The 27,414-nt window shown below is 37.0% G+C and overlaps 1 protein-coding gene across 11 annotated transcripts in view; it reads right to left on the bottom strand.

Annotated features, from left to right (window-relative positions):
• Window positions 1-27,414, bottom strand: part of TLN2 (talin 2) — a 575,338-nt gene that overhangs the window by 39,671 nt on the left and 508,253 nt on the right. For all 11 annotated transcript variants that reach the window (XM_074234301.1, XM_074234300.1, XM_074234295.1 and 8 more), the window contains 6 exons: window positions 26,266-26,432; window positions 24,369-24,552; window positions 22,443-22,568; window positions 19,254-19,370; window positions 17,176-17,361; window positions 4,079-4,186 (listed from right to left, as the gene is read on the bottom strand). In XM_074234301.1, the coding sequence (XP_074090402.1) occupies window positions 4,079-4,186; window positions 17,176-17,361; window positions 19,254-19,370; window positions 22,443-22,568; window positions 24,369-24,552; window positions 26,266-26,432 (888 nt within the window). The remainder of the gene's footprint in view (window positions 1-4,078; window positions 4,187-17,175; window positions 17,362-19,253; window positions 19,371-22,442; window positions 22,569-24,368; window positions 24,553-26,265; window positions 26,433-27,414) is intronic.

Genomic DNA, 27,414 nt, shown 5'->3' with positions numbered 1-27,414 from the left:
AACTGAGTGAATTTTTTTTAATCACTCAATAACAAAGTAGGATGTTATTTTTCTATACCTTATAGTCAATTCTGTGGCATTAAAGATGGAGTCCATGATAGGAAGTCACCCACAAAACTATGTTGCTTAATCTTTTTCATGTTTTCATAAAGAAATCCTTTATTCTTGCATTCTCATAGAGGCTTTCTCAACAACAGCTTTTTTGGGGGGAGGTAATCTGATCTTTTGATCACAGATTCTTTTGATCTGATTATTCTTTTGAAATCTTTATTTAACTTGAGAGATTTTGAAAAACAATTCTTATGCACCTAAAAAATTATGTCTACTCCAACATGACATATATCTTGATTTTCCACATGTATTCGATCAGTTTGAGTTTTGGACAAGGTTCTTAAATGTTAACTGTCATTTCTGAACATAGGTGAAAGACATTAAGTGCATCAATTCTAATAGTATTACTAACAAATATAAATATATTAACACAAGCATAAATGTTCTATTTTGTGTCTTGTATCCTCAGTCCAATTTCATTTTCAAATATTATTTAGATGGACATGGCCAGATTTCACGCAAAGCTGGCTTTAAGTTTATTTTCCATAAAAACTTTTCACTATTTTGTAGGAACATAATACTCAAAGTGTTCTATTTTCCTTTCTAATGAGTTCTAAACTGATATTATCCTTGGTTATCATGTTTCTACCTTTAACAAGGAGATTAAATGTTTTCTCTAACTCTTGGCTCATTTAATCTTGATTTGGTGACTTTTTAAAAATCGACTACATATTTTAATGACAGTCAATATTTATTATTTATATTTCTCCATTTCTCATTAAAAATTAATTGTCTAAAAAGATTAAGTCAGAGTTACTATAATCATGTGGTAGTTACTTTCTAATCTTTAACCTTGTTTGAAGTTATTTAATCAAATTTTTTTTTTACTCTAACCATTTGATGGTCTGATTTCACATAGATATGATTTTTGTCAACTGCAAGCTATCTCTCAAGTAGAACCTAGATCACCACTTAATTGATATGTTATTTATTTAGTGCCTCCCATGTACTAATCATTATGCTAATGAAGAAACAGTTGCTGCTCTCAAGAAACTTACAGTCTAATGGGTGAGAAAAATATGCAAATAATTATGTAAACAATACATTATGGCATAAATTAGACATAACCAAGATGGGGAAGGCACTGACAGGGGTCGGGGAAGGGGGAGGCTTCTGATAGGTAAAATTATACTAGGACTTGAAAGAAGACAGAGAGGCCAATGGAAATTGCCTGGATGGAGGCAATGGAGGATGAAGAGCAAGGAGACCAGTGTGTCGGATTAAACAGGATGTTAAGGTGGTAAGAGGAAGAAGGAGCAAGTTATATATATAAGATAACTAAGAAGGGAATTAAGTTATGAAAAGCTTTGGATTTTCTCTTTGCTAGGGATATTTAAGAGGGGAGGCATGGGTATGATTTGCCTAATATGGCTTCTAAAATCTTTTACAGTCTGAGAGTCTATTATCCAAAATATTTGCCTATTCAAAGAAAACATGATTCGTTCTTTCATTAAACAAAAACTTTTATATCTTCTGGTTTCAGTTATGCAAATATGGATGTAGGTCAGTTACTTCTTCACAGCTAGGTTCCTATTAGTGGTTGCATTATTTGAAATTTGCACCATTCCAAGTAAAATTATATTTAAAATACAGTAGGTTTGGTCCAGTTCAATGGAAATATATAGTACAAATTCAAATAAGGCAAGCACTTAGTTCATTACTTGCACTAATTAGGATCTACTTTTAATGTATCAACTTATTTTTACCATAATAAAATTCACAAGAAAGGAGTTTCAACAGATAAGTTAACTTATAGACAATTTAAGAACTGCAATTCATAGCATCCTTTGACACTATCATTTTGTAAAATAAAAGGTCCTCAACCAGGACAGAATGCCATTTTGGATTTTTGTCCATTTTATGGGCTGCTTTGGCCAAAAAAAAAAAAAAAAAAAAATGCATGACTTGATGGCTGATGAAACTCTTTGAATCTACCTGGGCCTAAACTCCTAAGAAAAACCAGAGTCCCTTCCAACCAAGACAAAGTACTGGAATAGAACTTCTGTGGCAGCATATGGTAAAAATGAACTAAGGTTATAAATGTAAGTGATTTCTATGGGGCAAATTCTAATAAGGAAATCTCATAGGCTTCTTAATTTGGTTTCTTTACTGTGTATGGATCCCACAAGACTAAGATTTCTTGTTTTATTTTTATCTATATTATAAAAGCTAATCTAATTTAAGCAGACATTAAGGCCCCTGCCTGGTAACAAACATGTGGAATTGTTTCCTTTCCCCTGGCACTCCAGAATGAAGGTTCTTGCTCAGGAGAATTAAGACTATCCCACAAAGACACAAGCTATCAATCTCATTACTGTACAGGCTCAAAGGATAAAAGCATTTTAGAGCTGGATTTTAGAGATCAGGTCATCTTTTCCATCTCCTCCCTGCCTCCACTGGGGCTAGTCAGAAAGATCTGAGTTCTAAATCTTGCATTAGACCATATTTTTTTGTGCTGGGTAAGTCTTTTAACTTATTTGCTGTTTTTCCTCAACTAAAATATGGAAATAATAATAGCACCTATTTCCTAGGGATGTAAGGCTCAATGGTTGAAATTAATAAAATACTTAGAATATTGCCTGGCCCCAGTAGGCACTTAATAAGGAAGGAAACAAACATTCCCCTCTTTCCCACACTTCTCTTTTCTTCTCTCTCTCTCTCTCTCTCTCTCTCTCTCTCTCTCTCTCTCTCTCTCTCTCTCTCTCTCTCTCTCTCTCCCTCCCTCCCTCCCCCTCCCTCCCCTTTTCTTTCCTTTCCTTTCCTTTCCTTTCCTTTCCTTTCCTTTCCTTTCCTTTCCTTTCCTTTCCTTTCCTTTCCTTTCCTTTCCTTTCCTTTCCTTTCCTTTCCTTTTCTTCCCTTTCTCTTTCCTTCTTCTCTAACCCTGGGAAGTAGATAATATTATCATCAAGTGACTTGTTTGGTGCCATACAGCTAGTGAGTATTTGAGTCTGTATTTGAATTCAGACCTTCTTAATTCCAGGCCCAATACTTTAACCACTGTTTAGCTGTTTAATAATTTCTTTTTGTTTGTTTTCTTCTTACTTAAGGAAAACAAGGCAGAGAAGTTAAAGAACTTGTTCAAAGTCACACTGGTTAACTGAAAGCTACTTAAATTCAATACACTTTTATTAAGAGGTGACTATTTAAATGGTACTGTGTTAGGTGTTAGAAATGCAAATACAAAAATCAGACAGCTCCTGCTCATAAGAAGCTTATATTTTACCAGAAGAAATCAACATGGGCACTAAAAAGTAACTAAACAACAAAAACACCTACAAAGAAAATATACAGTGATTTTGGGGTAAGAGAAGAACTGGGGTCTCTTCTGAATTGTGGCATCATCCCCCCCCCCCACTATTCCATGTTGTCTCCTTTGTCAAAGTCACTGGAACACACATATATGTGAGCAAAAGAGAAATCAGGTTAAATATCCTAATAGACTTGAAGTCCAAAAGAGAAATTTCTTAAACTAACATGCAATGGAAGAGGGAAGTGGGTGCTAGATTGCTTGTATGTCAAGTAAATCATCTATCCTTTCTATTTCTAAGTTTCCTTCAATGAAAAATGGAAGTACCATTCCCATTTCTTCCATCTTCACATCCATCCATCCGATGATGGTGAGGCAGTAAAATGAGAGGATAGAGGCAACAAAAACCTTTTAAAAGGTATGAAAGTAAAGTACGTTTGCTTTTCACTTTACCAAAACCTTCATTTTAATTCCTAGGAGAGACAAGTTCTGAAAACATTTACTGTTAAAATGGTCTGTGAAAGAGAGAGAGAAGGAAAAAAGAGATAGAAAGGAAAGAGAAAAGGAGCGAAAGGAAAAGGATACAGGAAAAATGAGAGAGAGAGAGAGAGAGAGAGAGAGAGAGGAGAGAGAAAGGAGAAAACAGATGAGAGGGAAAGAGAAAGAATAAAAGGGAAAGATAAAGTGAGAGAAAAGGAGAGAGAGATTTATTTTTCTTACCACAAGGACATGTTCCAGGAGATCCAGGTATCCCAAGGTACATTCAGTTCCATATCGCAAAGCTCGGGCTCTCACATCTTCAGCAACATCAGCATGATATGAAGCTTGCTAAGGACAGAAAGAAACACCAATCTTAGAACAGGAAGAATCATACATGTACAGTCAAAGCAGAGAAAGGAAGTCATCCCCCCCCCCCCAAGTTCATAGGATAGAGCTGGCTATGACAGAGATTTCAAAGATCATCTAGGACTAACTAAACCCTCTCATTTTAAAGATGAGGAAACCAAGTTCCAGGGAAGAAGAAATGCCCTGATTCCACAGATAATATGTGTCAAAGGCAGGATCTGAACCCAGGTTCTTGACTCCAGAGCCAGTACTCTTTCTATTGAACTACAATGAATTTTAAAATCTAATTTCTCAAAGATATTACCATGGAGGAAGGGGGAGATCTACCAGTCTTATTCTGAATTATTAAGGAAATGGTTTTCAAAAGTGAGGAAAATAAAGGGTTACATTGCAAATTACATGTATGGTCACTGGATAGCTGATTATGCTATCCAAAGAGTGAAACTAAAATTAATAATTTAAAAAAACTCATCTGGGGCCTTTGTGTTACGAACAGGAAGAAATGAATCATTTAACATAAAATTTACTGATTTGTTCAGACCATCAATAAACAGAGATAGAAATTTAGCAATGACTCTGGATAAGGGAATTTCTAGGAAAATTCTGAGGCTGTTCTCCAACTCCCTTATCTGAAATCTGACAGTATTTTATTTCCTTATTCAGTTCCCATTACACAGGTGAATAAAACAGACACAACTTTCCCTAGAGTTGTAATATTGGGTGCAAGGGCTCATCCCACAACATGATTAAGTTCTTAACTTTCTTTCCCAACTGAAATTGAATGGTTACTAATGATTCCAGTCCCTTGCTGCTATGCCACTCACCTAACCTTGTTGCCAACAGCCTGAGTCCAGGGAGCCAGCTAATTAATGCTTGCTCTCTCCCATTTATAGTACTGTGAGATCTTTTCATTTCTCTCTCCATACCTTGAACTTCAGGTAGGGGCCAATTTCTGTACTCCTCTAAGGAAGCAGTGGGGAAAAAGCCAGATAATGATGCTAGGGTGGGCCCAGGTAAATGTTTAACAATTATCTTTCCAGGAAAATACAAACACGCACACACACACACACACACACACACACACACACACACACACGTGTGTGTGTATGTGTGTGTTTGTGTGTGTCCAAGATAAACTTTTAAATCTTCATTATTTATATTTTCTCCATCACTTTCAAGTCTAAATAATAAACAGAACCATAAAAGCCCAGATTGCTGATTTCTAAGGGATAAATTGAAAACTGAATGGATTTCCTGATAAATAGCTCTAGCATACCCCTGGGTGGGGCCTCCAGTTGAGTGGGACAAATAGCACCATAGAATGTTAAGAGCTAGAAATGTCCTTACAGAACAACTTATTCAGCCCTAAAGTTTTACAGAAGAAGAAATCGAAGCCAGAGAAGGAATATAAGCATAGACCACCAATGAGTTTTGCAAGACACAATGTCTGGCTAAAGATTCACATAGAGGCAGAATGGCATAGAGTATTTGGAGTCAATGAATGCTTGGGTTCAACCCCCTGTTTTGTAACACTCTGATTATGTGACCCTGTAATTTCACAGGGGTCTAAGACTAGATGTTATTCACTACTTCAGTGAGTTTTTATAGTGGGATTTCTTTCATCTATTAAATCACAGGTTTGGAAGAAACAAACATAGCTTTAGAGCTCGAAGGTCCTTAGAGGCTAACTCATCCATATGTCATTTAATAGATTAAGTAGCTAGGCTAAAGAATGGACACAGAGGTAGCTAGATTGGAATCTGGAAGGCCTAAGTTTAAATCATATCTCATATATGAACAAGTCACTTAACTTTTTCAGCCTTAGCTTACTCATCTTTAAAATGAGGATAATGAGTGCCTATCTCTTAAGATCATTCTGAGGATCAAATAAGAACAAATATGTAAAATGTTTTGCAAATCTTAAAATAGTAGATAAATGCTATAATTATTGTTATTATAAAATAGGCCCAAGTAATTAAAGCCTTTCCCAAGTTTATACCAATAGTTGATAGCGCTGGGCTATTTTAACTCCAAATCTAGTGATTTTTTTCAGTGTCATGGCGCCATCTAAACATTTACACATGGATGAGCTCCAAGTATAAGGGCTTCTTTGACAATCTGCCCAAAGTAGCCCTCTGGTTTTTTTTTTTAGGACACTGCCCCCAAGAATTTCAACAGATAATTTAAGAAGGATGAATGATTTCTTAAAATGTAACACAAAATACAATCCCAGAAAAATAACAATAAGTAACAAAGAACCAACTTCAAGAACAGTTGGTTATTTTTTGTAGCACATGTGCTTCTGGGTTGTGTATAAATTGAATTTTTGTAAATTGAATCATATTTGAAATGCACTAGAGAAATTTGCTGCTTGAAAAAAGAAGCCTATGAAAAAGGCTTGCCACAAAATGAATATTCTTTTTGCGATATAAATCACTGTCCCTTAATTTATTCAGTTTCTAAATTCAGGTTTTTCTTATATTTCAAAAAGCTTGCTTAAAGCAGGATGAGCCTGTCATGATACTGCTTAATATGAACACATTAGTTTGGTATAATAGAAAGATCACTGGACTAGAACTCTGGAGAATAAGACTGCTAAATTGTCACAGTACAGTGGATAGACTTGGAGTTAGGATGGCAAGTTACTTCACCTATCTGCTTCAGTTTCCTCAATTGTAAGGATAGCTCCTACAACCTAGGGCAGTTGTGGGGATCAAATGGAATATTAGTAAACCACTTAAAACAGTGACTAGGCTCAGAGTAGAAACACACATGTCAGCTGACTTTTCAGTCAGTCTCTCAAATATAAAATGGGGAAATCTTAATCAAGAGTCTCTAGCATCACTTTAAAACAAGGATGGGGAAGTTTTTTTTCTGCCAAGGATCATTTGAATATTTATAACATCATATGCGGACTATATTTGGTCAAACATTTAATAAATTCACCCTTAAAAAGTTACTAGATTTATTGAATTTTGAGGCCCATTCTGGCAACTCCAGACCACTAAGGCCCACAGGCTGGAAATTCCCTACTACTACTTTAAAATATGAATCAGGGTAGCATGTAGTAAACTAATCTGGAATTTCTTATGGATAAGACACATTTAATTTGTGTATATGATTAATGAAAAAAGCCTAACCATGCTACATTCAATTAAAAATAAAATATTTCTTAGAAAAACTCAATTTTTGTGTTAGTAACTTAAATTTAGGTGATGAAATTAATAAGTTAGAAATTATATTTTATTTGATGCAGGGTTTCAATAAAAGTAAAGGGAGATCTGGCATTAAAGCTGGGTAAGGAAATAATGGGTAAATTGTAGGTTATGTTGTCTTATGAATCTCTGATAAGTCTGATGGTATAATATGCTCTTATTTCAACACTAGGTTGCCTCCTCTGTTCTCTACATAGATACCCAATATCTTCATTCTGCCTGCAGGTAGTAAAGGTGCCCCCTTCCTCCATGTGTTCTATCTTGGGGTAATTAGTTTAATCCATTATCCTTTACCAGGAACACATCTGCATTTTAACAAGGGCCATCTGGATAAAGATCATAAATAAAAATAACCTGCTAGCTCATGGAAGAGGTTTAAGTATGGGAGGGGAGATAGATCTTTCAGTAACTCTTAAAACCTACACAGACAGCCTACCATTGTTATTGAAGGATTTCACAGCTAAAAGATAATGGAAAGGTCCTATAGCTAGTCAAGAGTATACAAACAAAGAGCACCCAAGAGATATTACAAACAAAAACTTTAACAATCTAAATCATATGTCTATATCTTTCCATCCATTTAATGTACATTACATATTATATGTGTACATTTATATTATAGTTTACTTATGTATATATACATATATGTATATATACATACACTCTAGAAAAAAATGGAGTTTTTTTCCCTTTCTCTACATACATACACTGCTTTCTGACCACAGAAGGTCACACTGTCTCATCATCATTCTCACCCCGAAAGATTACTCTACCTCTATGATCCCTTCCTCTAATTAGTCAGTTATTGTCTGAACCTCTGTTTTAAGGAAAGTTCCCTGAAAGTCACATTCACTCTTTTATTCCTCTTTGGGAATTCCACACTTCACTCTCTAGAAGGGATTTCCACCCCTTCCCCACTTTCTTCCCCTTACCTTTTCATTTTTTCTTTATGTGTTGTCTTCCCCTAATAGAATGTAAGCTCCTTGTATTTGTGTTCACACTGATCATCAGAGATCCTGGCATATAAGAGCTTGTTGATTTGATCAGAAAATAAGGTTAGGTTGGTCATGTGGCAAGGGTGAACAGTCTCTAAACGACTTTGCTATCCAGTCAATAGCAAGGGAGCTAGAAGTAAGCTGCTGGCATGTTGGATCATTAGAGGACAATATAAATAGAAGTCTCTCAGGATAAGAGAGTATAAATGGGTTGTAATCATTCACTTTAAGATGTAACCAATTAATCAACGTGCATTTATGTACATATTATGTACCAAAGATAGCTTATATTCTCTTGACTTACATGGATGAGATTCACACGGTATTTAATGAAATAACCCTCTCCTCTATATCTCAATTGGTGGTTATATATACCTTTATCTCTATTGGTTACCCAATTTCTACGAATTAATTACAACTAAGAGCTGCTTTGTAGAAATGGTCACATCCTAAGGAAAGCCTTCTATATTAGTGTTACCTTTGATTCTTTCTTTTTCCTTTCGCCTCATAGCCAAATAATTACCAAGGTCTATTGCTTCTGCTTCTAAAATATTTCTCATATTCATCCCCTCTTCTTTATATCCAATGCCACCATCCAACAACAGGCCCTCATCATTACCTTTCATTTTAAATCTTCTAGATATTGTCACTTTTTTCTTTCCCTTATACCAATTAATTTTTCTTTTCATTTTAAGACTAATCTTTCTTATGCATCAAGATCCATTCCCATCATTCTTTTTTTCAAAAATCCTTGTGGCTCAATATAGTCAACAAATAAAGGTCTAATCCTTGCTTAGCATTCAAGGCTCTCCATAATCAGATGCTGTCTTACCTTTATACTCTTGTCTCATTTTTACTCACCATGCACTATGCTCCAACCTAATTAGACAACTGTGTCCCTTGAAGATATAACTTGTTTTTTTGTGCAATGTTTTTTATATCTGGATAACCCTTCTTTCCCTCATTATTTGATCAATTTCTATTTGCCACATAAAGCCTATGCAACTGCCACCTCCTCTAAGAAGTGGAGAATTGATTTCCTAGTCATCTCTACCCATTGCTACCCTCTTTCTATCATCCTGCCTTGGCCATTTCATACATTGCTTTTCTACTTCTCTATTTACTACTTATTATAACCATTGTATATTGCAATTATGTATGTGTGTGTGCATAAAAAACTCAATCCCTTAATTATATCCCTGATTCATTAAGGATGGGAATTATGTTTTATCTAAAAGATGTTAGCTACTCACTTAGTATACAGAAAATATCCTTAAAGGTTTTTCTTATAGGCACTTAAAGCTTTCACAGATCTATGAGAAATTAACAGACTTGGGAGTTTTACCTTCTTCATTCTGAAACAAATTTCAACTGACCTGCCTACATTCAGGCACATTCGAGCACAGAGGACTATTGTTTTTCATTATTTATTAGCTAGTGCCAATCAACTTGTTGTGATGTTCAATTACGAACACTGTGAAGACTTTCCCAGAAGTCTCGTCTGACTTCTTTCCCGGATCACTTTGGCAAAACTTCATTGCTAGGTTCCAGGATCATTGATTCTGATGACCAATTATTTATATGCAATATGTACACAACCATATATAAAAACAATATGTGCTATATTTTATTACATATGAGAAGTAGGATAGTTTAGTGGATAGAGAGCTAGGTTCAAAATCTTCTGGTGCAAATTGGTCTTGGGAAAGTAACTAAATCCTGTTATAAAGTTTTGTCCTTTGTGTTTGAAAAAGATCAGGACATCAGGGAGGTGACACCATGACAAGTATGTGAATTGAATTTGAGTGGGGAGTGGGAGGGGGAGACTGTGCTAAGTCACCATCCTCGCCTTCTCCTCCAGAGTCATCTGGGTCCAGTGACCAGATATGAATCAAGACAACTGGAGATGGCCTTGTATGTTAGGCAATCAGGGTTAAGTGACTTGCCCAACACACAGCTAGTAAGTATTTGAGGCTGGAACTGAGCTCAGGTCTTTCTAATAGGTCCAATACTCTACTATTTAATTGCCCCTTAAAATTTATATTACAGATACCTATTTTATAATATGTGGGGTATCTACACATACAAATATAGCATTCTACACACAGAGAGAAATTTAGTCAGGATTTACGAAAATGGACTTCGGCAGGAGAATTCATTCATTGTCTTGGAGTAGGTCTGTGCTTCTGTTTGGCTAAGGCCTGTCCTAAGAAACCACCCTAATTATCACTGCTTTTAAGTATCATTCTGACAAGAGCTCCAGTGGTTTTAAAGCCCATCTTGGCTGAGATGTAGGAAGCAAGAGGGACCAGTGAGGTTATTCATGGTTCAAGCTCAATGTCCCTCAGGAAATTTAGAACAAGTCTCAGTAATGGTTTTAAGGTATCATCAATAACTAAAATATCTATGTATGTCCAAGTAAACAAGCTGTATTTCCACAGTTATTACAATATCTGAAATACAACATTGTCTAATCTATGGTCAGAGGAAATTTGGATTTAACAAAATGGATCATTTACAATGAATCTCCCTGACAAGTCAGCAACATAATTTGTTGAATTCAATTACTGAATTTCTACTCCTCCAAAATGTTTTAAATATTAAATAGTATACAAATAAGTTCAATTTATAACATTTCAATCAAGCTGTTTTATAATTCAAAGATAATTCAATACTCAAAAACATATTTTTTATGCTTTCCAAGACTTAGTTCAAAAACAGGAAAAATCAATGACCCTTAGAAATAAGTCCTCTAGATCTTAAAATCTCAGAAGTTCAAGAAAGACCTTAAAGGTCAACTGACCTAAGTCTTAGACCGTATAATCTTGTTAACATGACAATACTGGGCATTCCTTCAAAATCATAGTCATTATTTAATTCTAGGCCACAGTGAAGACATCATAGTGTAGTGAAAAATCAATCTGATCCAAAAATTTTAACTTTAGACAAATCACACTCCTTTGGGCTTCAGCTGCCTCATTGATATATACGATCTGACTGCCAAGGTGTCTTGCAATTCTAATGTTCTATTATGCCTTGCTAATAATAACTTGTCCATAAGAACACAAAATCTACAAAACTACAACAATATAGCATTCCATTTTTTCTACACTTGATTAAAAAAAATAGATCCTTAAAAGTAGCATCACTCTCAGAAGTCTCTAGTCTAGAGCTTTAGATGGTGCTATTTTTCCATTAAGTTTGTTAAGCAATGTAAATATGTGAATTTTCAGGCAGTTCTGTAAACCATGAATTTTTAACTATAGCCTGCAAAGTCAGGATAACCTTTTCATCCAGCAGCAAGTCAATCAATGAGTCTACGAACATTTATTAAATGTTTGCCTACTAATGCCTATTTTCCCTATGGCTGAGGATTCAAAGATGAAAATGAAAAATACCTACTCTCAAGAAGCTTACATTCCCCTGGGGGAGACTATAGGCATTCAAATAAATATATAGATGGTGTAAAAAAAAAATGAATACAAAGTGGTTAGGGGAGAGAGGGCACTAGCAGCTAAGGGATCAGGAAAGACTTCATTTAGAGAGCACACTTGAATGAGTCTGGAAGGAAGCCAGAGATTCTAACAGCTGGAGATGAGGAAAAAGGGCATTCCAGGCTTGGAAGGCAATGGAAAGTTAAGGAGATACTATGATGAGGAATGACAAATAGGACAATATGGCTAGATGGTGAAGAACACGCAAGGGAGAAATATGTGAGAAGAAAGGAAGGAGCCTAAGGATAAAGAAATTTAAATGCAGGGCAGGTAGGTGGCACAGTGAATAGAGCACCAGCCCTGGAGGACCTGAGTTCAAATCCCATCTCAGACATTTAATAATTACCTAGCTGGGTGATCTTGGGCAAGTCATTTAACCCCATTGCAGTAAGTAAATAAAATTTTTTAAAAAGAGAGAGATTTAAATGCTAGACAGAATAGTTTACATTTGAACAGGTACCACTATAGTTTGTTGAGTACAAGGGTGACATGGTCAGGCCCATGCTTTAGGACAATTATTTTAGAATAGGAGAGGTTTGAGGCAGGGGAGTTAATAGGACACTATCGCAAAAATCTAGGGAAAAGGGTTGAAAGTGGTTCAAACTAGGGTGGGAGCTTTATGAGTGGAAAAGGGATAACATCTATGATATATGTGGTGGATATAGGAATGACACAATTTGGCAAGTGAGTGGGATGAGTGACGGTGAAGAGTTGAGGTTTTACAGGACTTATGAACTTAAGTGATTGAAAGGAGGTTTGGGTTTGGGAAGAAAGAGTTGAATTTGAGATGATTTGAAATACCCAACTTAAAATGTCTATTTGACACTTAATTCTGTGAGAAGTTAGGTGGCACAGTTTAGAGTGCCAAAAGAAGACAGGAAGACTCATCTTCTGGAGTTCATATCTTCCCTCAGACAGATGAACTGTATAACTCTTGGCCAAGTCAATTAACCCTGTTTTCCTTAGTTTCCTCATCAGTAAAATGATCTAGAGAAGAAAGTGGCAGGTCATTTTACTGTCTTTGCCAAGAAAATCCCAAATGGGGTCAGGAAGAGTCAAAAACATCTGAATAACAATTGTGAGACTAGAGATCAGGTGGGAATAGATTTGGATATATAGATCTGGGAGACATCTGCAGAAGAGATGGTAATTAAACCCTTGAAGCTGATAACACCAATTGAGAAAATGTAGAAAAGGCTAGCTAGCCTTGGGGTACATGTACAGCATGTGAGTGATAAACTAGAAAAGAAGCCTAAGAACCAGTCAGAAGATGAGAACGAGATTAATGAAACCCAGAGAGAGGAAGGAAAGCACAAAAGAAGAGGCTGATTAAGGGAGTTAAATGTTACAGAAAGATCAAGGAAGATGCAGGTAAGATAAACTTCCATTAAGGTGATCATTGGTAACTTTGGAGAAGGCAGTTTCAGTTGAAGGATAAAATAGGAAGTCAAATTGGAAGGGGTTAAAAAGACTCTGAAGAAAGGTGGATCCACAAGCTATAAATATATGACATTTTCAAGGGTTATGACTGGGAAAGAGGAATGTAAGACAATTAGTTTGCAGGGATATTGCAAAACTCTAGTAGTTTTTGAGGGATGGGAGAGACTTGAGCATTTCGGAGATAGATATCAGGGAAGGCTGGGAGGGAGGGAGGGAGGGAGAGAGAGAGAGAGAGAGAGAGAGAGAGAGAGAGAGAGAGAGAGAGATGCTGATGATTAGAATGAGAGGGGGATGATGGTGAGGACAATCTACTAGGGAAGGAGGGAAGAGATGTGATTAAAGGTACATGTTGAGAAGGTTTACTTTTGATAAGTAGGAAGGTCATTGTGATATCAGAGGAGAGGATGAAATGGTGGAGAAAGTTAAATAGGGCTAGCACTGGTTAATAGTTATTTAAACTTTTCCTTTACTCTGTCTTTCCAATTCTGGAATAAGGAAGAAGAAATTTGACTTAATAAATAAACAGATGGAAAAAACTGAATTCCTTTCTATTTTAATCACTGAATCTATCTCTGTTTCAATGCCTCTATCTATGACCTAGAGATAAGTCATTCATTATCCAACTTTGAAGTATCTTAAGAATTGTAGTAGTAGCAGTAATAATAATAATAATAATAATAATAATAATAACTTCCACTTATAAGCAGAGTTTATAAGGTGCTTTGTTTTACATCATCTGATTTAAGTCTGATAGCTTTGTGAAACTGGTACTACAAGTATCAGTACCATCATTTTAGAAGTGAGGAAACAGACTAAACATGACATTCTTCAGGTCAAATAACTACAAAAAGTCAGAATCATTACTGAATGATACCCAGTATGCCTTTGCTAGCTCTCATAATATTTTAAGAAGATATTCTTAAGACTAGGCTCATACTTTTTGGTATAAAGAAGTGATAATTCATTTGAATGCTCTGGATAACATCACCATAAAAAACAACAACAAAAACCTAACAGGGCTTTTGAAAATAAAGGATCTGCTCTACTTTCTACAAAGTTGTCTGGCTGTCAGGAAGATATGAGTATAAATTTAGTTCCAATTTTTGTTTTTGACACTTGGCAAGGTAGACATCTTGCTGAAATTCAGCAGAATGTGACTTCCTTGAGGATAGGCAAGTATTCTTTTTACACTTTATATCCCCAGGACTTAGCATACTGCATTGTATATAACAGATACTTAATAAGTAATAGTGCTTTGAAATATTAAAAATGTTATGCAGCTTGTTAGGTGCTATATGCATATTGGCAAAATACTGAGTGGAAGAGAGAATAAAAAATTCTTGAGAAATACTCTGGATTCTCACTTCTGGGTCACTGTAGACACCAGCTTCTCATCCATTATGCTTCCTTCCCTTCTATCTCTCCTACTCTTGTCATCACTACTTTCTTCTTTACCCTGCTAGCTTCTTCCCTGACTCTCCAGGGATAAGTACCCATACCATGCTGGGAATTTTTTTTTATTTCCATTAACACTGAGCAGCATAGCAACAAACCCAATTGTCTTTCTGCTCTGTGGTTCAAGCGTCCTTTATCATCACTCAATATGAGGTATTGATCAATCTTAATAAGGAAGCCCAATAATTAGGATCTAAAGACCCTCCCAGAAATATAATCACCCAATCCATAAAAGGCTCTAATGTCTAAAGCAAGCTTGCCTCTTAAGAACAGCTTTGGCTATCTTAAGGTTTTGTTTTTTGGTTTTTTTTTTTAACTTGAGGAAAAATGGACAACAGAGAGAAGAAAATGGTCCATCAAAATTTCCAAATGTCCAGACTTTCATTGTTACTGAATATAAACACTCATGTTTTCAAGTGAATCTGAGGAAATCAGTAGTCAAGAGACATTGAAAAGATGTTTTAGTGAAAAAACGCCAAGTCAACCGGCTGTCATCTCTGCTCCTGGCTTTCTTTCCCAGTGAATGTAGAAGGGCAGTAGTTATTCTCCCAGCCCTGCTTTTAAATTGATGATCAAGGCAGCCAAATGGCTGACCATGCAATGATTTGTACTGATGGAATCCTGTGGGAATCTAACTGAACTTGATCACAAAGTATTAGAGACAGGATGAACAATGAACTTTAGTGAAAAAGACTATGGGTTAATCAGTAGACTTGGATAAGTAAATCACAGCCTATATAGCTAGGAATATGAGCAATATTTCACAGCTTTCATTGAGAAACTATCTTTTTTTAAATAAGCTTTAAAAATTTAAAATTTTATTTTCCTCTCAATTACAGGTAAAAACATTTTTTAACATTTATATTTTGAAATTTTCTCTATCCTTTCTTCCTCCCCTCTCCACCTCATTGAGAAGTCAAGCAATTTGAGAGAACCTATTTATCTTTTTTTTTTTAGGTTTTTTGTAAGGCAAACGGGGTTAAGTGGCTTACCAAAGGCCACACAGCTAGGTAATTATTAAGTGTCTGAGACCGGATTTGAACCCAGGTACTCCTGACTCTAGGGCCGGTGCTTTATCCACTAAGCCACCTAGCCACCCTGAACCTATTTATCTTAAAAATAATGACCAACACTTCCAAATCACATTTTCTCATGTTATTACTCTTCACTAATTCAACTTACTCTCCTGAGTATTACAGGGAAAGGAGATGACTGCTCTACAACTGAAATATATAAAGAGTTTTTCAAATGAAGTAGTTTTAAAATTTCTCATCTTTCCTTTCCTGACACACATTTCAATTCAGTTTTTAAAATTGAGAACATTTTTAATGCCTTTTTTTTTTAGGTTTTTGCAAGGCAATGGGGTTAAGTGGCTTGCCCAAGGCCACACAGCTAGGTAATTATTAAATGTCTGAGGCTGGATTTGAACTCAGGTACCCCTGACTCCAGGGCCAGTGCTCTACCCACTGCGCCACCTAGCCGCCCTCAAAAATGCCTTTTTTAAAAAAAAAATCCTGATGTAATACTGTTTCATATTTTATCATTCTGATGCTCCTTAGGAATCTTCAAGAAGAAATTGTAAAACACAGTGTTCAAGGGTTTGACATTTGGCTACTCTTTCTTCCTCATCTCTTACTATAAAACTTACTTTGGTAGCCTTTAGGGACCAAAGAGTTTACTTCCCCTTGAGTTCAGAAGTTCTGAATAACTTCACCTGGGTGGAAGCAGCTTCCAGTTACCCCAGCTGAATTTCCTTCTACTCGTCCCTAATCCTATGAAAGAGCTGTGGTCTTGAAATGACTCTTGCACTGGGGAGCAAGGAGCCAATTTTTTGCAAACTATCTGTTGTGACTAGTGGCAGAGCTCTCAACATAGCTCTTCAAATTTATGTTTTGTTCATCCAACCCCACCCTCCTAGAGTTATCTTAGGGGCTCTTATTCAGGAAAGGACTTCTTTACCATTGAGGGAAGGATAGTTACCAAGTAATTTTTAAGTTGGAAAACCTGTTTCTAAATCAGTTAAAACTTTGACTACACTTTTCTGGGGTTCTTTAGTCTAGCTCTTTTGTGAGAAGAGGGTCGTTTCCTTTCTTGGTTAGGAAAGAATGGAAAATAAGGAGAGTGGAGGATTAAGTCGGCAGGTGAGCGCAGGTAATACTGCCACTCTCAAGTACTAAACTACCTCAAAGGAACTCAGAGAATTTCCACATGTTATGTACATTTAAAGTTAAAGATTTAAGAACTTCTATCACTCCCCACCTCCACCCCCAACTCCATACTCTGAAACCCAAACTAAACAGTTCAGTCATAAGTGAAAATTGTCAATTTAAAAAATCCCTGCCAAGGTAGACCAAGGTGAAGTCAGTCTTTACCTTACAAGCTGTTAACATGTCAGACACTGCTTTTCGGCTCAGATTTGCAGTAGCAATCACATCTTCCTGTCTGCACGAATTCCCAGCGGCCACAGCTTTGGCGGTTGCCATAGTGATGCCTTTCGTCATCCTTATCGATTCTTCAGGTGATGATGTCTTTTCTGGTACTTCCTTTGACTGAAATACCTGGAAGGTAAGAGGAGAAAGGGGGGAAAAAAACCAACCCACAACTTATTTCTCTCTTTGCCAGGCCACTGCCTGGTGCCTCAAAACAGATGCAGCAATTGGAAGCAACCTTCAAATGGCAGGAAATTAGAAATTTAATTTGAATACAGCAATATCATTCCTGCTTGTCAAGACTCTAGCCCTGATAAGCCTCTAACACCTACACAGGGAACAAACTGTGGAAGGCATGTGGAAAATGTTAACCCCTTCTACTGCAGGAACTGACACCCAATATTTGTAATTTAAAATGTCCTGGGAACATAATTGTTTTGATTCCCCAGCCTTTTCTTTTGCCTGTACTGATGCCCCAGCAGCCTTAAAGACCATGCAGTCTCTTAGATTTGTGTTGCTGCTTGCAGGGCAGAGCTGACCTGGATGCATCTCAGAGGACTCATGTATCTCTCTTTAAAAGGGTGTGGGGTTGGGGGAAATGAGGCATTGAGCTCACTCTATTCTTAGATTCTCTTACAAATATAACTGCATAATTGTGTAGAGGAGCTGAAGTCGAGTGAGCTATGGTGACACTGTGAATTATTTAGCAACACATACATCTTTAGAGATGCTGAAATAAATTAACCATGGAAAATGTATATCCTACTTTAAAACCGCACCAATCAATCATATCAAAGACTATTTATTGGGTGTCTATTTCAGGTTTGTATTCTTATGTCATTTTTTCTAAGTTTAATGATGGATGCCACTCTCTTTGTATTGCACATTAGTTAACTAAGAAAAGAATCAACTTCCAGATACCAGATTTGTTGTTTTGTCAGTTAGTCATGGTCTTTTTGACCTCATTTGGGGTTTTCTTGGCAAAGATAAGAGAGTGGCTTGCCATTACCCTCTCCAAATCATTTTACAGATGAGGAAACTGAGGCAAACACAATTTAGTGACTTGACTAGGTCACTAATTATAGTGACATATATATATATATATATATGTATTATAGCTAATAACTCTCAGAGACCAGATTTGAACTCAGGTCCTTCTGACTCCAGGGTTGACACTTAACCACTGGGGTATCTGACTAACCTAATCCCAGATTAGTTGGAATTTATCTCAGGATCTTGAGGAAGCAGTTTTCTAGAGGCTTTTCCCTTAGGCAGGCTGAGGAAGAAAGCATGAGTTCCACAGTAGCATCTTTCCAGTGATGGAGGGATAAAAAAAGAATGGAACCAGGAAAATAGCATAGGATTGTAGTGGGGGTATAGGTGTATGCAGGAGACAATATCTATATGAACAGAACCTTCCTTTTTTCAGACTCTTTGGGAAACATGGGGCAAGTACTACTCCGAGGAGTAGTTCCTAAGCATTGTCTGGGTGGATTTTATCCTTCCAAGTACAAACTAAATACTAAATCAACCAAGGTCTCAACAATTAATGTAAGATTAAATTAAAAGGGTGAAAGTTAGTGCCTCTCAGGCAAATGATAATGGGATTTCTCCTTTCTAATACTAGGTGTGAGTTGATTTTATCATAGGTAAGTGACTAAGTCATACAGTTGAATTTATGTCCAAACTTCCCTTTTTAAAAAGGCTCCAGTGGATTGTTGGTTCATTTTCAGCTCATTCCTCCTTCCGACAATTAGGATATGATAATAAATAAATGATGGGGCATAAGGAGGAAAGAAAAGAGGAGGAGGAACAGTAGGTACATTTATAAGATGGTTATGAACCAAAATCTTCTCTGCAGTACAAGGGAGATGGAGAGAAAACATTTGAGCATGTTTTGTGTCTGCAAGGCATGGAGGCGATTAAGTTGGGTATACTGTACAATAGCACCATTTATAAAGAAAAGGAAATTAATTTTAAGGGTAGACTTTTTAGGATGGGGTAATTATTTGTTTTTTTACCGTGAGTTCTTGTTTTATGTACTCAATAGTGGCTTCCAGAGCCCTTGTGCCTCTGGTAGCTTCATCCTCCACAGCTTTCACTGTCTTGAGGAGAGATGTGACATTTGTTACCATCACCTAAAAAAGGGATTAAGAAAAAGAGACAAGAAATAGAATGTGTGTTGACAACTTTTTCCTAAGAGAGTGAACGTTAGTTTCAAGACATCACAAATATATGAGATATTGAAGCACTGGCAAAAGCAAAAAAAAAAAACCTATTACGATTTTACTTTGATTTTTCAACATAATCTTCAGATTGGGACAAATATAAATCAATCATCAAACAATTTTTAAAGAGCCTACTATGTATACTGCTAAATAATAGGTTTACAAAGACAAATAAAAGTGAAACAGACCCTGCCCTCAAGAGCTTACAACCTTCTTTTATTTTTGGAGATACTCTTTACATTCTTGTATCTGTTCTCATTATTCCTCAAGAGAATGTAAGCTACTTGGGACAACTTAGGGTGACTTTTGTTGGTTTTTTAATTGCTTGTAATAAAAACTAGAAAGGTCCTCCTGACTCCAGGGTTTGTACTCTATCCATAGGGTCACCTACCTGTCCCAATGAGCTTACATTCTAATGATATATATTGAGCTGAATCTAGAAAGAAAACAATGATTACAAAGATGTAGAGAAGATGAGGGAAAATCAGTACAAAGACACGGAGATGGAAAATGAGGAATTGTATGAGGTATGGCAGTCAGTGAGCTATAGTTGACCATATGGAGAATGTAATCAAGTGAGGAGGCCTGAGGCAAAGAGTTCAATCAAATGGCAATAAAACAAGTGAGAGATAAGCAGGAACTGTGAATGGAGAGGAAAAGGCATATAGGAGAGATCTGTCAACTTGCTGGATATAAAGTGAGGAATTGAGAATGATACTAAGTTTCTGAACTTGAGAGAATGGAAGGGTGGTAGCACCCTTAGCTGTGATAGGGATAGCTTAGATGGGGTAGGTGGGTTTGGGGGTGGAAAGAAGATGTATTCTACTTCCACATGCTGAGTTTGAAATATCTTTGGAAACTCTAGTTTAAAAAGTTCAAAAAGGAGCTGGTGATGCAGATCTGGAGCACAGGAGAAAAACAAGGACTGGATATGTAGACTCAGGAGTCACCTGGTAGAACATCACTGAATAGGACAGTGCCCAAAGAAAAAAGAAAAGACCTAGAGCCTTGGGGAACATTACACCCAAAACAAAAACAACAAAAGAAAACACCTCAAACTCACTACTTTTACATTAAAAATAAAATGGACATATGTATCTTATTCACTCAGGTATTCCTTTTCTCCATCCTACTATGAGAAATGTGTTTTTTTTCCCTTCCTCTTGACGATTCAGTTAATCAACAAACATTAATTACCTTCTTTTGCATCAGGCCCTATGCAAGATGCTGGGATAGAAATATAAGAGGCAGTGCAGGAAATTACATTCTAGTAAGGAGATGATACAACATGTTCAAAGATAAACAGGATATATGCAAAGTAAATACATTGTTAAATGACATAGGAAGAGGGGTAATAACAACTGGGGAGGCCAGGAAAGGACCTGACCCTTGAAGGAAGGCAAGGGTTCTAAGAGGTGGAGATGAGGAAGGAAAATGTAGAAAATGAAAAAAGTCATGAAGGTCAAAGATGGAATGTAATGTTTGGGGATAGCAAGTACATAATAACTCGGGCAAATTTCATATTGAGGAGTCACAAAGAGAAAGATGGACTAGATACAAGTAGCTGTATCATTTTAGCTTTATAAGGTAAACAACCCATGCCCATAAGTCAGCTAACCTGCCAGTCAATACCTCTTTTATCCCTGGCATCATTCAAAGAAACTAAGTGACTGTCAAGCCTTCAAGGACAATGTATCCTTATTTTCTGTTTTTCTTCCATTATGGTCTTCAGTTTTGCTCTTTCCAAAAATATGTGTAAGCCTGAGTCACAAATGTTGATGAATCTCTTAACAGTGATCAGGCAAGAAGAATTAACTGATAATGAAAATGTCACCATTTTGGGGGGGTGGGGGATATATGATAAAAGGGATTAGAATTGAAGATGAGAGAGGGCAACATGTTGGTCTTTTTGGGGCTCTTGTGAAGTTTTCATATAGTAATTAAAGCGATTAAAGTGTTGGAGGGGCTGTGGCAAACAGGTATGATAGGCAATGTTTGTGAAGTCATGAATTGGTAAATGCCATACTGAAAAGCTATTTAAAACTATACTCTCAAAGTTATATATATATCCCAAAGAAATCAAAAAAAAAAAAAAGAAAAGGTCACATATGTACAACTAAGGGATGTTAATTAATTAGGAAATGGTAAACAAATTGTAAGAGCTGAATATAATGGAATACTACCCGTGCTAAAAGAAATGGCAAAGGGGACAACTTGTGGCTCTTAATTAGACCCTAGTGAAGACTTATATAAACTGTTGAAGAGTGAAGGAAGAAGAATCAGGGGAATAATTTAGATTATAACAACAATATTATAAAATGGAGAACTTTGAAAGACTTAAGAACTCTTAATGATCGAGCATGTCTCTAGAATTAATGATCCATCATGGCCCCAGAGATCCAAAAATAAAGAATGCTTCCTACTGCCCCAACAGACAAGAGATGGTCTAAATATGCAGAATAAGACATTTTTGGATATGGTCAACATGGGAATTAGTTTTGCTTGATTATGCATAAGTTTGTTTCAAGAGATTTTGTTTTTTTTAAATTTGTTAATGGAAAAAAGTTTACTTGCAGTAAGATTACTTTATGCCCCCATTTTTACCTGGGACTCTCAGCTTTAAACTACAAATTCAGTTACTTATATCTCTTCCCTGGGTCTCCACCTGAACAACAAATACTAGAAGGCAGAACCACTATTATGCTAAACTTTATAAATTAGACTGCCATGTTGACAGAAATCACTGTAAGAGCTAAATAAACCACATTAATGGCTTATTTTTGTCAATAGAAAGATCAAGTAGCTAAAGATGATTTCAAACTCATAGAGAACAAAATTGGAAGCTTTTAATCAGGTAATAATAGCATGCTACAAATAACCAGGTCATGGGGAAAAAACAAAACAAAAAACCCTAATACAAATGAATGCCTGAATGAATTGCCATTTGAAAGATAGGTCAAGGAAAAAAGAAAACTCCTCTACCTTGGCTGCACCCTTGAGTTGATACATGGATGGATCATCAGCTGGCTTGCTGGCTGCTCCTTTAGTAGCACCAATAAGATCAGAGAGGGCCTTGGCCACGTCTTTGATGGCATTGATCAGTACCACCTAAAAGAAAGGAGCCACAAAAAGAGAAGGAGGAAACATTCACATCAAAACCATCTGTCTTCATCCTGTCAAAGGAGAGGCAGACACCATAAGGGATTGAGCACAAAGAAGGATATCTTTTTAAAAATAAACCTATGAGTTTAATGATCTTGGAAATTAATCTCTAATTTCTAGCTTCAGAGAGATACAAGAAGCAGTGAGAGGGAAAAAATGCCTTGCCCACCTTGCCCAAAGGAAGCATAGATCAAAGGTGAGACTTGAATCTAGGTCATCCTGATACTTGCTTCAAGACCAATCTTTTCTTCTCAACACTTTACTGTTTTTCAATAAAAACAGCACAAGCTAAATTTTTTAGCCCATGGCTTTGCTGACCTGGTCTCATTTCCTACAAAGGGATTGAGATAAATAAGTAGTCACTCTGACTCAATATCATTCTTACCTCATGAGACCAAATAATTTGATATATACACTAGCATGCCCTTTCACTAAATACATTATGTTAATGGTAACTGTAACTACATAATACAATAGGCTATATTTTTCCAGCATTTTTTCCCTCACCTTACCCAGTCTTCCAATCTTCTTTCATAAGAGGAATGCCAAGTTTCTGGGAGGGGGAAAGGGGAGTGGTGGGTGATTTGTTTCTCTTGACCATGTGCTAACTCCTTACTGTCATGGGACACTGGATGGTGATAATACTGCATGGTTGGAAATGTAAAAAGAAGTAGGCAAAAGGGGGTCAACAGTTTCCTACTTTTTTTTTTACTATTGATTACATAGCAACCAATTAATGATTAGTTACATTGGAGACACAGCTCTACACTGGCCATTTCCCACAAGAAATCAGGACAACACTCATGCTTTTGAAAAGACCAAGGAGGTTGTCTGTCATCATCTACATTAAATGAGTTCTCAAATTTCACTTTTGAAGGCAGGCTGACTCTACAATTTCCAGGTAGAAACACACCAAAACAAACCACCACCAGTGTGTAGTTCTAATTCTAGTTATTGAGTTATACTCTTTCAGTCCTCTATGGGGTAAAAGCAAGACCACAGGAAGGGATTGTGCAAATACTTAAAATTCCACAGGTCAGCCAATTTGGATTCTGATATTATCAAAAAGAGATCCAGTAGGGAAAAAAATCTGCAATTTAAGGAATGTTTCCTCCTCAGAGCTATGCTCCAGTAGAGGATGTCAGAGAAGGAAAGGGGCATGGCTATTCAGGGGAACAAGTTTCAAGTGTTTTATTAACTAACTGCAATCACTTATTAACAAAGCAAACAACCTCAATTCTTCTCTCATATGATTAAAAGGGTCTTGACTGCTATGAGCCATCCTAAATGAAGGGATGGACTTGTGGAGAAAGATTTAAAAAGTTAAATCTGAAGAGTTTACCACCTGATGGGCTAGAACTAGCTAAATAAACAGGAATAAGTAGTAACTCTTTTTGGAGATTTCTAAATGGTTAGTTGCTCATTGAACCTACTTGCATTTATGAGATAAGCGATAACTCTAAGACTGTAACAGAACCTTCAAGGTCATTGAGTTCACTTCCCTTTCCCAAAGCCAAATATGCATGAAATCATATATTAACTTTATGTCCTGTTTTACTTTCAGAGATCTAAAGACTAAGGTCAGCTATTTTGTATAACTAAAAATGCCATGCCCATAAACATAGGAATAGGATAACAAACCAAGAACTAGAAAGTTATCTATTATTTTACAGCTGAGGAAACTGAAGCCCAGGGAGGTGAATTAAGTACTTATATTCTTTCAGATGCCCCTAGTAATTCTCATACCTGGGTCTCAGGATCATCAGAACCTAGACTGGCTGCTCCTAGTTTTACCACTTCAGCAAGTTGGGTGATGGTGGCTGCCGATGACTGAGCTGCTTGGGCCAGTTTATCTTGGGTTGAAGCAGCCCCCGACACCAGTAGTTTTGTATCTTCCACCAGGGCCTTTGCTGTCTTCAAAATGTTCTCCCTGGTAGCAAATATAAGAAGAGAAAAAAGGGGCAATGGACAATTTTTTGACTCTGTAAGGCTCAGGAGAAAAGTTTGGTCAAAGATTGAGATGCACATCAATCAATCCATGGTACCCACACAGTCAAGAAGGAACACTTGGAGAAAGCTGTTGTCAAAGGAGGACTCTGCATAAAAGGATTTTCCTTATTGAGGGAGGGAAAAAGTAAAGAAGGAATGGGATGGGGAGGGGGAGGGGGAGGGGGGGGGGAGAGAGAGAGAGAGAGAGAGAGAGAGAGAGAGAGAGAGAGAGAGAGAGAGACTCTCATGTAAAAATATTAGATTTTAGATCTGAAAAGGACCTTAGAGTGGATTTAGTCTAGCACTCCCATTCATGGATGGGAAAACTGTAATCCAAAGAGGTTAAGCAATTTGCCCAGGGTCATATTTGAAAATGGTATAGGCCTACATTTGAATGGAACTCCTGACTCCACATGCATTATTTTTTCCATTTGTCATGACCCAGAGGTACAAATCCACATAATCAAAGAAGCTTAGGAACTGTACCAAAGCCAACTGGTTTAGTACTTTCTCTCTCTCTCTCTCTCTCTCTCTCTCTCTCTCTCTCTCTCTCTCTCTCTCCTGTCTTTCCTCTTTCTCCTTCTCTCTCTCCCCTCTTTCTTCTCTCTCCATCTTTCCTCTTTCTCCTCTCTCTCTCAGTTAAGTGACTTGCCCAGGGTCAAACAATTAGTTAAATGTCTGAGATCACATTTGTAGGTTCTCCTGACTTTGGGATCATGCTCCATCCAATACCTCACCTAAATGCCTCTAGTTCTTTTTTTTTAATCCTACATTTACATCAATAGGGGATTTTTTTTGGTGTGTGTGTGACCTCTTTTGTCACATTAAATAGAAGACATTTAACTTGCTGTATGAAATCAGAGAAGAAGGCTGGTAGAAGATTATATGGAAGGGGTGAAGTTCTCTACTATGTTTGATGTTGAGATTTCTAAACCAAGGTGAGTCTGGGAAGAAGAAATGGTGGGAATCTCTTCATCCTTTCATGCCCTAGGAAGGAGGATCAGGGATGGAGAGTGGGAGAGAGCAGCTGTGTTGCAAGGATGTGGCCTACAGCAACTCACATAGAATAATTCCGACAGTTCTAATTTGGGAGGTGTTGCAGTAATGCATATTCCTCAGCTGCTGTTCAAGGTCCCAAACTTCTGACCCTGGCAAGGAAAAAAGCTGAGGTCTTGAGCATCACCTCTCCCAAACAAATTAAAAACCCAAGCTTTCTGGCTGGTTCATTTCTCTATTACTGCTATGTATAATGGTCATCCTGTTAATAAGAGAATGAGTTACAGGAATGATTTCCTGTTTTCCCGAGTGAGAATGTCATCCTTCACTAGAGCAGGCTTTATTTGGGTTGTGAATTGGAAGGCTGAAGAAGTGATTCTACTTTTAACTCTAGTAAATAGGATTTATTTTGACTATTTGACTTGCTCTACTTATTGAACTGTTTTCCTTTCTTTCTAACCCCTTTTTAAATCCACTTCAGAATAATCATAGAGCTTTTGGCCTCCTGGGCTGCCTCTCTGGAGTGAATTTCAGAATTCTCTCAAGGCAGGTAAAATTCAATCCCGACTCTCACCTTTGGCTACCTCTGGGATAGCTGCCTCTCTGTCTTCTATTCCGGGTACCAGCCCTCCCCCCTCTACCTTGACTGAGTACTGACCTGTGATCTGCAAAGGTTTCATTGTTCTCTGCATTGAGGGTCCCAGCGGTTGCAAACATGATGGTAGTGTCCAGATCAGCAATGATGCCTGACACTGCGCTGGCTGCAGTGATGCAAGCCTGAGTTCCTTTATTTCCAGCCTGGAGGGCAGACAGAACCAAAGAAACCTGGAAATCAGAGAAAAAGGAAACAAAAAAAGAGACAAAGGCAATTACCCAAAGCTGACCAAAGACTTGTGAGCATGAAAACAGTGCCACCATCTCTAAGGTCTCTTATGGTCCATGAAATCAAAAAAGAAGGAGCCATTGGCTATTGAAGTCATAAGATCTGACTTCAAATCCAACTTTTGATACTCAAACTTAGATATCAGATATCTGTGCAACCTTAGGCAAGTCATTTATATTGCCTGGGCTCAAGATCCCTTATTTTTACAGTAAGTTGACTGACCTGGAGACAGCCCCCAAGGTCCCTTCCAGTTCTACATCTATGTTCTAATGATAAATCTAGGGATTTATGGTTCTAGCTCCCATTCAAAATTAGGCAAGAAGGAACAGTCACAGTTGGATTACCTGATTAGTCTGCTCATTTCACACTAGAAGGGAAAAATTAACTTCTCCTTTGACCTTACTCTTTAGTACATTAACAATACAAGTAGATTTTCTACAGGCTGGCATATATGTTTTGTAGCTTGATCAGAAATAAATCACGGTCAAGAAGCACCTTGCATCTGCTTTGAATGTAAAAGACCAGCCCCTCCCCACACCATGGGAATGATCAGTATTCTAAGCACTCATCTTTCCTAATAGCCTAGCAAAAGGAAAAGCTTCCCCTGATCTAATAAATAAGAACTCCAATTATCTAGCCATAGGCAGCATACACAATACAGGAACTAGCAGCATTCATTTCCATATCACCATGCCTTTTAGGTAATCTATGCTAGTTCTAAATAATGTTATATTCACCTTCCCTTTAGTCATTTATCAGACACAATCTTTCTTTTTAAAAATTTTCAGGTTTTAATTCTCTCCCTTCCAACCCTCTCTACTCCAAATTCCTTCCTGGACAATTGAGAAAATGAGAAAAACAAAACTGCTGTAAAATAAAAACAAAGCAAATTCCTGCTGTGGTCATATCCAAAAACAATAAAAT

The sequence above is a fragment of the Macrotis lagotis genome, chromosome 4 (assembly GCF_037893015.1).
Source record: "Macrotis lagotis isolate mMagLag1 chromosome 4, bilby.v1.9.chrom.fasta, whole genome shotgun sequence".
Taxonomy (NCBI): Eukaryota; Metazoa; Chordata; class Mammalia; order Peramelemorphia; family Peramelidae; genus Macrotis; species Macrotis lagotis.
Note: the sequence above shows the minus strand (reverse complement) of the source record. Positions and strands in the feature narration are given on the sequence as shown.